General features: G+C 49.2%; 1 protein-coding gene and 1 non-coding gene across 2 annotated transcripts; both read left to right on the forward strand.

The window, feature by feature from the left end:
- The first annotated feature begins 142 nt into the window (after window positions 1-142).
- Window positions 143-1,393, forward strand: LOC149345622 (uncharacterized). Its single transcript, XM_089541167.1, has one exon. It carries the CDS (start codon window positions 143-145, stop codon window positions 1,391-1,393), a length of 1,251 nt encoding a protein of 416 aa, XP_089397293.1.
- An 8,056-nt stretch (window positions 1,394-9,449) lies between these two features.
- On the forward strand, window positions 9,450-9,523 carry TRNAI-AAU (transfer RNA isoleucine (anticodon AAU)). Its single transcript has one exon. It is a non-coding gene; the product is annotated as a tRNA-Ile (tRNA).
- The last annotated feature ends 3,846 nt before the right edge of the window (window positions 9,524-13,369 follow it).

A 13,369-nucleotide genomic window follows, 5' to 3' on the forward strand; every position in this document is an offset into this window, starting at 1 on the left:
CGTTCTATTTTTTTTGTCTACCGCTCTCAACACAGTTTCTCTTTCGCGGAACATGCACTGCCACTTTGAGCTGAGTGGTCCACGCATTCGTACTGTGTGCATAGCAGAAGGACGAGTGGCACGGGTTGCCTTGCGCAGGATCATGAGCTCCCACGGAGCGGCGACAGCGGCCATCGATGGGCGCGGAAACAGGTTCAGTGCCGAAGACAAGGAGTATGAGATCTTTTTGCCTACCCTGCCGACCGGACGTGTTGTTCTAAACACAGTTTTTTTGCACGGAGATGTGCGTGTGAGACCTTACAGGGTCGAAGACTTCAGGGACGCCCTCGCCAACACTGGTGCGCTCCCCGACGTCGTGGCGTTGGGGGCGTACCAGGTAAACCACGTGTGGGCGGTAACCTTCAGTAGCCCAGAAGCCGCGAAGAAATTAGCCGCCTTGAAGGAGCTTGAGGTAAAGGGACGCCGGTGCATCATTTTCGACCCCGAGGATCAGCAAGTAAAGCTGCGCCTGCATTGGATGCTGCACGGCGTCGCTGACGACGACATCCGGACTGCTTTCGCGGCGTTCGGAAACGTGACCGAGGTGACGCGGGAGCGTTGGCGCGTTCAAGGAATGAAAGAGAAGGGATCCACCACGAGAACAGTGCTGCTCAAGTTGAAGCCAGGTATGAAGGTGGACGACCTGCCCCACCAGGTTCGAGTCGCCGGCGAGTTGGCTCTCGTGGTGGTGCCCGGGCGGCCGATGCAGTGCCTGCGTTGCCACGGCGCGGGTCACGTTCGTCGCGACTGCAAGGTTCCCAGGTGCTCCAAGTGCAGGCGCTACGGGCATGCGGACGAGGACTGCGTCCGTACCTACGCGTCTGCGACCGGGCTGGGAGGGAAAGGAGACAGCGGGGAGCTGATGGACGTCGCGGAGGCTGAGGACGCAGCGAGGGGTACCGACGAGTTGGGCAACCTCCCTGTGTCGCTGGACACGTCGGCGACTTCAAGCGGCGACGGTCCCCTTGCCAGTGGACCAAGACTCCAGCCACCAACGGGAGACTCGCCTCAGTCAAAGGAGGCGACTTCAGTGGATGCAAAAAGCCCACCAGTGCCCACGGACTTTGTAGCGAAGGAGTCGACCGAGGGTCACCGGCAGAACACCGGTGGCCGTACGACCACTGTGGCTACGTCAGGGAAGCGTCCGCATGGAGACACCAGCCACGACGGCGACAAGGAGGCGGTGCCCAGCGTAGAGGAACCACCAGCAAAGACGCCTCAAGCAAGGCGGGCCTCTTTTCGGCCGCGCCCTAACCTTGCGAGCGAGAAGCGCGCCAGCGACAAGGCGCCTTCCGAGCAAGGCCAGGTGCACGCTCAGGATGACGCCGGCGGCGAAGGCGGCGGTGGCGTCTAGCCATGTGCTGGACGCGAGAGGTAAGCACCATGCTTTCGGTCTCTTCTTCTTATGTAAAAATGGCTCCTGCATCTCCGCTGAAAGTCGCCTCCCTGAATGTTAGAGGTCTGGCAGGAAAAAGAAAGCAAGGCCAGCTTTTTCGGCTTTTAACGGAGCACGGCATAGATGTACTGGCCGTGCAGGAGACGAAAGTCGACGGCGAAGAAGAGACCGGGAGAATGGTGCAACGTTTCACGTCCTCGTTTTTTGCTGTCGTTAGCCACGCTGTAGGCACATCGGCTGGTTGTGTTCTCTTACTAAAGAAGTTGCCGGGGCTAGAAGTGCAAGCTCATTTCTCTTGTGTGTCGGGCCGGTGTGTCTTCCTTGACTTTCGGTTGAATAACATCGAGTGGCGGATTATTTGTGTGTACGCGCCAAATGAAGCAGAAGAAAGGGCGCAGTTTTTTTACAGCATCGAAGAACGCCTTCGTTGTGACAGACAGCTGATCGTCCTAGGCGATTTTAACTGTGTTCTTAGTGCGCGAGATAAGACAAGCCCTCGACCGTTTAGAGATGCAAGCACACAAGTGTTATCGCGAATGGTTGAGAACTGGAACATGGAAGATGTAGCAGAGTGTCTTGAGGGAACGCGTGCAGTAAAGCTCACACACTTCCAGGGTTCGAGCCATGCACGGCTGGACCGCATTTATGCATCCGTCGATGTCTTACCTGAATGTAATGGTTACGAAGTTGTGCCAGTATCTTTTTCGGATCATTGTTTAGTTAAATGTTGTTTTGGGATGGTAAAGAGAGGGAATTCTTTTTCATGGGAAATGTGGAAATTCAATAATAAACTCCTGCAGGATGAACTGTATACCCGTATAGTAAAAGATGAAATTGCAAAAATAGGCCCCGGTAAAAATATGCACATCTGGCAACAGTGGGAGCTGTGTAAAGAAACTATAAAAATTAAAGCAATAGAGAGGTCTGCCTGTATACGGTTTCAAGAAAAACAGAAAGAGACAGAGTTAAGGAAGCTGCTCCATAGGCTGCTTCAACAGGAATCTCTAGCGCCGGGGAAATGGACGGAAGATGCAAGGAAAACAAAGCAAAAACTAGAATTGATCGAACAAGAACGGTATCGGGGAGCGTTAGTGAGGGCAAGGGCAGAAGACATAGCTGCAGGGGAGGCGCCATCAAAACGAGCGCTGGGGTTGGAAAAAGCAAACGCTGAAAGGAACCACATCGACAAAATAGAATGGGGCGGTGTCTTGTCGGCAGACAACGACCACATAAAAGCAGCTTTCAACGAGCATTACCAAGCGCTCTTCGCATCCCACACGGTAGACACTATCACATTTAAAGATCAGTTTCTGGCGGCGATGCCGCGTCTTGGTGATGACGTAAAAGAGAGATTAGAAGTGGCTATCACTGGGCGTATTTGTTTTTCAGTCCCGGACTGTCCGGGACTACTTGCGGACTCGAGTCCGGTATTTGTTTTTCTCGGGCAGCCCGAAAGCTCCGCCCACCTGCTTGCATCGCCATAGCAACGCGTTCGTTTTTAGCCTATGGCAGTCCGCGGGCTGCTTGGGGCTGCTGAGAAGGCAGCAGACGATAGCTGCGCGCCGCGCTGGCAGCCATATTAAGTTAGACTCCGTGTGCATTTTGAGTGCTTTTCGTGTCCCTGGAGGTCGATATCATGCGTTAAACCTTCACATGAGCTCCGTAGCTCCTCTCTGAGCCATCGCAAGACTTTTTGTTCTTGCATTTTCGTTTATTTTTTTGAATTCCCTGCACACGGACGCGCGTTCGGAGCTGCGAGGGCGTATTGTTTGCTCGTGTCGTCAAGAGGTTCTTGTTCGCTTGTTCTGCCACATGCTGTCTGTACGCTTACCTGAAAGCATCGCAGGTGAACCACTCGTATACTGGAGCAGCTATAGAGCTTGTTGTCAACATTTTTGCGGAGGCTTTCGTCTATCCGCCTTTCCGCAACGAGTTGGGCTACTTTGTGCGAACTTCGCCGCAAGCAGTAGCGGCGAGCATACCTCCGAAGCTGAGTTCTGTAATGCACCTACGCTAAGCTGACAGTACAGTCTTTAAATCGACTCAGTATCATGATCGAGCGCACGGCGTTGCTTCGGCGTTGCTTCGGCGTCGTAGTGGCCGTGGCTTGCATCGTCTGCTAGCAGATGACAGCGTCCTTGTACGGTAACCGAGGGGGAGCCCGACTCTGGCGCCGTGTTCGAAAGCAGCCTATGGCAAGTAGGTCATGTGACCATGACGCTTTTCCTGTCCGAGCGGAAGCCGAGACCTGCCAGCAAGTAGTCCGGGACTGGAAAAACAAATGCGGCCACTGAAACAGAAGTGGAGCATGCAATCGCCAGTTTAAACCCCGGTAAATCGCCGGGACCAGATGGGCTCAGCGCGCGTTTTTACAAAGATTTCAAGCACGAAATTGCCCCTATCCTGAACGTTATCTTTAACGCTGCCTACACAGTAAATGCACTCCCTCCGTCATATGGGTCATCCCACACGGTGCTTATTCCTAAAACGGATCAAATAGATAAATTACGACTGGTTACAGCTTACAGACCCATAGCACTTACAAACGTTGAATATAAAATTTTTATGAAGGTTTTGGCTCGGAGATTGCAGACGGTGATTAAGGATATAGTTGGGCCACACCAGACGTGTGGGATAAAAGGGAGGTCAATAATGTCCAATATTCACAAGGTGCGAAGTGTTCTTGAGTGTTGTGATGACTCGAATGGTCGGGTGGCCATTCTCCAAGTCGACCTCGAGAAAGCTTTTGACTGCGTCGATCACGAAATTTTGTTTTCTATTTTGGACCATGCGAACGTTGGATCAGTTATCCGCAAGGGCGTGGCCCTGGCGTACCGAAACTGCACGACGAGATTGATCGTAAATAAGAGTCTGGGGGCCCCCATTAGCGTGCAGCGTTCGGTGCGACAGGGCTGCCCTCTCAGCCCTCTTTTGTTTTGTATATACATTGAGACATTGTGTATTAAAATATTGAACAATGACAACGTTAATGGGTTTAAGTTACAAGCAGCCGAGGTGAAGCTGCTGGCGTACGCCGATGATGTTGCAGTTTGTACGGTGGACCATGAGAGCATAACCGAGGCTGTCAAATGTGTCCGTGAGTTCTCTCAGGTTACCGGAAGCGGGGTGAACTGGGCCAAGTGCCTTGGGTTCTGGCATGGACGGTGGCCATCGAAGCCTGAACACTTTGCAAATGTGACGTGGGCGAAAACCCCAACCAAGTACTTAGGCGTCGAGCTTGATGGTTACCGCCAAAGCGAGCAATATTGGCAAGAACAGACGAAAGCGTTACGGGAGAAAGCGGAGAAGTGGAAAGGTGCCAACTTATCGATTTTCGCCAGAGCTACTGTATGTAACCTTTTTTATATCAGTAAACTTTGGTTTGTTATGCAAGTTTTGCATTCAGAAGAATGGCCTGAGGGGCGAGTTGGTGCATGATGAAATGAACGGCGGCGCAACAAGAAGAACACAACAAGAGAGGGGACACCACATGCGCACACTACCAACTGTTTATTGCATGGAAAGGTGGCGTATTTAAACACAGCTCAGGCATGACACTCATCGCATTATCGCACAGACCCAACACGTGGAAAAGAAACAGCAACATCAGGATAAAAGACTAGAACCCTTAACCTCTGCAGAAAAAACTAAAAGATTTTGATAACAGAACTTTGAGCAAGCCATCTCGTAGCAAAAGCAGAGTCAACAATCGTAGCAAAAGCAGAGTCAAACAAGAGAAGCAAAAGCAGTCAAAAAAAAAAATACAATCGTAGCAAAGGCAGCGTCAAACGTATCAAGCAAAAGCAGTCAGAACCCGAGAAACAACAAAACAAGAAAAAAAAACAGTAACAAAGTTAACAACCCGCCTAAAACAAACAACAAACGGCCGCTAGAAATGCAGGGCTGAAAAGATGCACAGCACATGGCGTTACAAAAAACTGTCAAGAAAGGACACTTCATTTCTACGGAGGGATACTGAGGAGTCGCTAACACAAGTGCTTCCCTTCTTATTGATCATAAAGGCCTCAAGAATTTCGCGTGCCACCTGATCGCGACTCCTGCCGAGAATCCTTATTCCGTTAAGCACTGGCTCACACTTGCAATCTTTACAATGTAGGGGCAAATTCGACCCTCCTCCGTTTTCTAACGACTTTTCGTGTTCCCGTGTTCTGTCGTTAATGCAGCGACCTGTCTGGCCTATATAGACCGCCCCGCAGGTCAGTGGGATTTCGTACACCACTCCGACGGCACAAGAAACGAAATGCTTGCCGTGCCTCTTTCCGCACATGGCTTTCTTCTCTTCGCTGATCCGCGAGCATAACCCGCTCAGCTTTCTTGGCGCAGAGAAAACGACAGGAACGTCGTACCGGCCAGCAACTTTCTTCAAGTTGTGCGCCACACGGTGTATATAAGGGACCACTTGTGGTCGCTTTGATCCCGGCTTAGCATGGAATTTTTTCTTCTTTCCTTTCATTTTTTGAAGGAGGGTCTCCGCTACGCTACAAACAACAGAACACGGGAAGCCAGCCATTTTAAGCCTTTCGATCTGATTGTTAAAGCTAGCCTCAGCCATGTGAGCACAGGACTTAAGCAATGCGGACTCGAGGCAAAGTGAAGCGATCGCCCTTTTTACTGTCTTAGAGTGCGCTGATCCGTACGGAAGAAGCTCCTTTTTTGCTCGTGGGGAATACATCCAACAAACACGTCCTTCTAAAAACTTGATATTAATATCTAAAAACTGCAAGCTGTTGTTGTCAGGAAGTTCGTGAGTAAAAGCCAGCCCTTTCCCCTGTTGTCTGAAAACGGATAAGATTCTTTCCACTGTGCTGGGGAGCGTCAATGCAGAGTTAGTACTTTTTAGTATTACCAAGAAGTCGTCCACGTATCTAAAAATTCGCAGGACTGGGCCACTGTCAAGGGAAGAAGCTAAAGCACGGTCAATAGTTGATAAAAATATATTACACAATGCAGGGGCGACACAGGAACCGATGCAGATGCCTCTTCTCTGCAAGTACATTTCAGTTTCAAAGGAAACAAACGTAGACCTTAGGTAAAATTCTAGAAGTGATAAAAAATTGTCAACACTTAGTCCAGCTGAGTTCTGAAATGCGATGGCCCCATTAGATTCAATGCACTCCCGTACGGATTTGAAAAGGTACGGATTTGAAATCCGTACGGATTTGAAATCCGTACGGGAGTGCATTGAATCTAATGGGGCCATCGCATTTCAGAACTCAGCTGGACTAAGTGTTGACAATTTTTTATCACTTCTAGAATTTTACCTAAGGTCTACGTTTGTTTCCTTTGAAACTGAAATGTACTTGCAGAGAAGAGGCATCTGCATCGGTTCCTGTGTCGCCCCTGCATTGTGTAATATATTTTTATCAACTATTGACCGTGCTTTAGCTTCTTCCCTTGACAGTGGCCCAGTCCTGCGAATTTTTAGATACGTGGACGACTTCTTGGTAATACTAAAAAGTACTAACTCTGCATTGACGCTCCCCAGCACAGTGGAAAGAATCTTATCCGTTTTCAGACAACAGGGGAAAGGGCTGGCTTTTACTCACGAACTTCCTGACAACAACAGCTTGCAGTTTTTAGATATTAATATCAAGTTTTTAGAAGGACGTGTTTGTTGGATGTATTCCCCACGAGCAAAAAAGGAGCTTCTTCCGTACGGATCAGCGCACTCTAAGACAGTAAAAAGGGCGATCGCTTCACTTTGCCTCGAGTCCGCATTGCTTAAGTCCTGTGCTCACATGGCTGAGGCTAGCTTTAACAATCAGATCGAAAGGCTTAAAATGGCTGGCTTCCCGTGTTCTGTTGTTTGTAGCGTAGCGGAGACCCTCCTTCAAAAAATGAAAGGAAAGAAGAAAAAATTCCATGCTAAGCCGGGATCAAAGCGACCACAAGTGGTCCCTTATATACACCGTGTGACGCACAACTTGAAGAAAGTTGCTGGCCGGTACGACGTTCCTGTCGTTTTCTCTGCGCCAAGAAAGCTGAGCGGGTTATGCTCGCGGATCAGCGAAGAGAAGAAAGCCATGTGCGGAAAGAGGCACGGCAAGCATTTCGTTTCTTGTGCCGTCGGAGTGGTGTACGAAATCCCACTGACCTGCGGGGCGGTCTATATAGGCCAGACAGGTCGCTGCATTAACGACAGAACACGGGAACACGAAAAGTCGTTAGAAAACGGAGGAGGGTCGAATTTGCCCCTACATTGTAAAGATTGCAAGTGTGAGCCAGTGCTTAACGGAATAAGGATTCTCGGCAGGAGTCGCGATCAGGTGGCACGCGAAATTCTTGAGGCCTTTATGATCAATAAGAAGGGAAGCACTTGTGTTAGCGACTCCTCAGTATCCCTCCGTAGAAATGAAGTGTCCTTTCTTGACAGTTTTTTGTAACGCCATGTGCTGTGCATCTTTTCAGCCCTGCATTTCTAGCGGCCGTTTGTTGTTTGTTTTAGGCGGGTTGTTAACTTTGTTACTGTTTTTTTTTTCTTGTTTTGTTGTTTCTCGGGTTCTGACTGCTTTTGCTTGATACGTTTGACGCTGCCTTTGCTACGATTGTATTTTTTTTTTTGACTGCTTTTGCTTCTCTTGTTTGACTCTGCTTTTGCTACGATTGTTGACTCTGCTTTTGCTACGAGATGGCCTGCTCAAAGTTCTGTTATCAAAATCTTTTAGTTTTTTCTGCAGAGGTTAAGGGTTCTAGTCTTTTATCCTGATGTTGCTGTTTCTTTTCCACGTGTTGGGTCTGTGCGATAATGCGATGAGTGTCATGCCTGAGCTGTGTTTAAATACGCCACCTTTCCATGCAATAAACAGTTGGTAGTGTGCGCATGTGGTGTCCCCTCTCTTGTTGTGTTCTTCTTGTTGCGCCGCCGTTCATTTCTTCAAGTTTTGCATTGTTCGCGTGTAAATGTACAGAGGCTCCACAGGATTTTCGCCGTCTTTGTTTGGGCTGCAGAATGGGAACGCTGCAGCAGAACAAACTTATTCCGTCGGGTGAAAGACGGTGGCTTGGGACTTGGACACCTCTTTTTGCGGCAAGTGGTCAACCGGTTTTTGTTTTTTCGCGACGTTTCCGACCCTTTCTTGCGCACTGTCTGCCAAGTTAGGCTGCGGCGCCTACTGCCGGAGTTTGTTGTCTCCACCGAAGAAGTTACGTGTGGTATATTCGGCTATTACAGAGAGGTCGTCGCAAGTGTTAGATTTCTTTCAGTGCGTTTTTCTAATGAATATCTGTGTTGTGTAAAACGGAAAAAGCTGTACCACGATTTATGTGACACTGTTTTGCCACAACCTTTGTATAGAGCCTTATACAGTGGAGGCCCAGGCTCAGACGTCTTAAAGAGAGTAAAGAAAATGCAGGTGCCACCAGGCGCTAAGACCTTTTTCTTTAAATTACACACCGGAACGTTGTCAGTAAAGAAATTTTTCGAGGGAAAGGATTTATTTTTACCTTGGGGTTCGCATTGTTTAATCTGTAAGCAGCCGGAAACAATAGACCATGTTTTTTTACATTGTTGGGAAGGGGTTTATTTTTGGGATGTTTTGCAACGGACTATGAAGAAAGATTTCCCCCTAGATTCGCATGGCATTCGATATTTAAGCATTGATAATGACGACGGGGTTCCATTTGATTTAATTATGCTCCTGGGTCTCCACTGTATATGGCGCTCCAGAATGGCAGGCTATCACTGTGACAGGGAAGCGCGCCCTGCCCGAATTTATTTCCGAGAGTCTATGGACTGGTTTGTCGCTATACAAAAAGCGGCTGCGGAACCTCCCGACTGGCTCTCAAGGGTAGAGCCTTTGTTGTCTTTGCGGGAGTTTTAATGTGACGAAGCCAGCCTGACGCTGGCTGAGTATGTCTTTTCAATGTGTTCATTGTCCTGTACTATTGCTTTTGTGATTTGTCTGTTCCTTTTTTTTTCGTGAAGTGTTGTTTTCCAAAGCCAGGGAATAAAGAAAAAAAAAACACGGGTTGCCTTGACTCCGTGAACAGTTCTGGCCTGCTAGCTCAGTCGGTTAGAGCGTCGTGCTAATAACGCGAAGGTCGTAGGTTCGATCCCTGCGCAGGCCACGTTCTATTTTTTTTTTGTCTACCGCTCTCAACACAGTTTCTCTTTCGCGGAACATGCACTGCCACTTTGAGCTGAGTGGTCCACGCATCCGTACTGTGTGCATAGCAGAAGGACGAGTGGCACGGGTTGCCTTGACTCCGTGAACAGTTCTGGCCTGCTAGCTCAGTCGGTTAGAGCGTCGTGCTAATAACGCGAAGGTCGTAGGTACGATCCCTGCGCAGGCCACGTTCTATTTTTTTTGTCTACCGCTCTCAACACAGTTTCTCTTTCGCGGAACATGCACTGCCACTTTGAGCTGAGTGGTCCACGCATCCGTACTGTGTGCATAGCAGAAGGACGGGTGGCACGGGTTGCCTTGACTTCGTGAACAGTTCTGGCCTGCTAGCTCAGTATTTTTTCGACTTCCGGCCACCGAGCGTGACGGACGTGTGTATCATGGGCTCCCAAGGAGCGGATTTAGCGGCCCAGCCGGGCCGCGGTATCAGGAGTACTATCAAACCGAACGAGGACTACCAGCTGATTTTGCCGCATTTGCCAACAGGTTCGAGCGTTTTGCATACTGTTTTTTTGCATGGCGACGTCCAAGCCAGGCCATACCGTGTTGAAAACTTTCGTGACGCTCTTGAGCGTCTGTCATTGCTGCCGGAAGTGGTTGCCCTCGGGGCATATCAGATGAATCATGTTTGGGCCGTGACATTCTGCAATGAAGAAGGAAAAAACAAAATGTTACAGGCGGAGGCGCTCAACGTCAAGGACCACCGCTGTGTGGTTATTGACCCATGCAACCAGGGCGTCAGGCTGAAGCTGTTCTGGCTGCTACACGGCGTGAAAGATGACGACGTGAAGGCAGCTCTGGCGGCTTTTGGAAAAGTGACCGACATAACTCGGGACAAGTGGAGAGTCAAAGGCTGCGTCGACAAGTCGTCTACTACGCGCTCAGTGACATTGAAGCTGAAGGTGGGCGTTACCATCGACGACTTACCGCACCAGCTGCGTGTTGGAGAGGACGTCACACTCGTCCACGTTCCTGGCAGAGCTCCGCTCTGCCTCCGGTGCCGCGGCACCGGACACATACGTCGGGAGTGCCGTGTGCCACGTTGCGGGCTCTGTCGTCGCTTCGGCCAGGACGACGCCCAGTGCGTGCGAACATATGCTACCGTAGCTGGTCCTGGTCGTAGGGATACTACTGAGGAGCATATTATGGACGAAGTCGACGCGGTAGAGGCGACCCGTGAGAGTCGGGAAGACGCAGTACCGAAAAGCATAGCCTCAGAAAAAGCAACGCTTCCCACGGCACATGAGGCTGCCAACTCAGAAGAACCACCTGTGCCTGACACCAGAACTGAGGCGGACGCGGGAAAAGCAGATGATGCTGCGGTAGGTGCAGCTGAGACGGTTTTGGAATCGACCGACGAGAAGGACGTTGACACGGAGATGCCCGCGGCGTCAACTTTGCCAGCGAAGAGGACGCACGACGAAGCTGATGACAAGGCGACGAGCTACGACGGGACGGACCATGAGGAACCTCTTCCCAAAGCGCCTCCTGTTCGACGTGCGGCCTACAAGCCCAAGCCGAACATCCCTCCTGATCGTAGGACTTCGTCGCGTGTCCCTCCGCCTTAGCGGAGGTGCCTTGCGGGGTCTTCGTGTTGGTAACCCGGTCATCGATCGGGTTCAGTGCTGACACTGCCGTACTTTGCAAGCTGGAAGGATTTTTGATGAGGTGAGCTGCAAACCGATGTCACTTCGAGAGCGGCGAATCCAAACCATTTAGATGGCGTCTCAACTAACATCTAGCTTGCGTATTGCCACACTGAACGTGAGAGGTCTTTCTGCGCGAAGAAGGCAAAATCAGCTTAAACGTCTCTTGTTCTAAAACGAAATCGATCTGTTGGCTGTTCAAGAGACAAAAATTGAAAGCGAAGAGTCGACAGATGCGATGGCAGAAATTTACCGTGCACAGTTCAGTGTTTGCGTGTGCCACGCAGAAGGAAAGTCGGGAGGGTGTCTGATTCTAACTCGAAACGGCAAAGTCGCCGTGGAAACTGTGTTTTCCTGTGAAAGTGGCCGAATTGTAGCATGCGATTTTTACTTTCCTGGTGTAGAGTGGAGAGCTGTGTGTGTATATGCACCTAATAAAATTCCCGAACGAGATGCCTTTTTTCGCCGTGTTCAACCTTTCCTGCTGACAGAAAAGCGTGTACTATTGCTTGTAGATTTTAACTGTGTGTGTAGACCTGAAGATAGAACAACGAACAAAACCCTGCAGGACACGAGTGCCGAGCTGCTCTCTGAGATAATTAATGAGGCAGAATTGGAAGACATTGGCATTATAATGCAAGGTTCAGAACAAGCACAGTACACGCATTTCCAAGGCGTTAGTCACGCAAGGCTGGACAGAATTTATGTTTCTTCTGAGGTTGTGCCCTTGTGTTCCCATTACCAGACTGTGCACGTCAGCTTCAGTGATCATTCTTTAGTCGTGATCACACTTGGGGAGAGGAAAAGGACTGTCAAGTTTAGTTGGGAATTATGGAAATTTAATGACTCATTGTTGGAGGATGACGAGTTTAGCAAGAAACTAAAAGACTCAGTCAAAAGCTTGTTAGAAAAAGAGACAGACTTTATACAAACATGGGAACAATTTAAATGCGACGTGAAAGTGGCCGCTATAGAAAGAGCATGTGTTTTAAAGCGTAAAAAAAACAGCAAGAAAAGGAACTTCGTACCGAGCTTGATTTCATGCTCAGCATGGAAGGCGTCAAACCGGGGTTGTACAGACAAGAAATAAAAGAGACCAAAACTAAGCTTGAACTAATAGATGAAACGAAATATCGAGTTGCTGTGATAAGGGCGCGCAGTGAAAGATTTTGGCTTGGGGAGACGCCCACAAAAAGGGCGCTCAGCGACGAAAAACAGTATGCAGTTTCGAAAGAGATAAAGGAAATTTGTTATCGCAATGACGTAACTTCCGAATCTGAGGTGATTGAAAGGGCTTTTCTGGAATATTACCAAAACTTGTTCAGCCTTAAAACGCCTGATGTTGAACATCACAAAACTGCATTCCTGTCGCTAATGCCAAGAGTCGAGGAGGACCTGGCGCAGGTACTTGAGGAGCCCATAACGGCAGCATAAATCGAAGCTGCAATACAGCAGCTTAGCTTAAACAAGTCGCCTGGGCCGGACGGCCTCGGTGCCGCACTTTACAAGGCTTTGAAAACAGAAATGGCAATAGCATTGCAGCGCGTAATAAGCGAGTGTTACGAAAGAAAGTTAACTCCGCCGTCTTTTCGAACTTCCCACGTGGTGTTGATCCCAAAATCGGACGACCCTAGTAGGTTGCTGTCAGTTGAGTGTTACCGCCCAATAAGCTTAACTAACGTAGACTACAAAATTTATATGAAAGTGCTAGCCGGACGACTCCAAACAGTAATTAAAACCCTTGTTGGCCCACACCAGACCTGCGGCATAAAAGACAGATTCATTTTTACTAACATACACGTAGCTAGGAGTGTCCTTGAATGCTGTGATGCAACGGAGGGTCGTGTCGCCATGATGCAACTGGACCTGCATAAGGCGTTTGATAAAGTTGTGCATGAAATTTTGTTCGTGCTTTTGGAACATGTGAATGTGGGATGTATCATCATTGATGGCGTGAAAATGGTTTATGATGGCTGTACATCAAGGTTCATAATTAATAACCGCCTGAGTAATAGTATTCCTGTCTTGTCGGCAGTGAGGCAGGGTTGCCCTCTTTCTCCACTTCTTTTTGCACTTTACCTGGAGCCCTTTTGTTTAAAGCTGTTAACTACGCAAAACATTCGAGGTTACGCCTTTTGTAATAC

Source organism: Amblyomma mixtum, chromosome 4 (genome assembly GCF_055824585.1).
Source record: "Amblyomma mixtum isolate Tamu chromosome 4, ASM5582458v1, whole genome shotgun sequence".
Lineage (NCBI taxonomy): Eukaryota > Metazoa > Arthropoda > Arachnida > Ixodida > Ixodidae > Amblyomma > Amblyomma mixtum.

Excerpts from the sequence above, each read along its gene's own strand:
- LOC149345622 (XM_089541167.1), top strand. The coding sequence starts at position 143 with ATGAGCTCCCACGGAGCGGCGACAGCGGCCATCGATGGGCGCGGAAAC.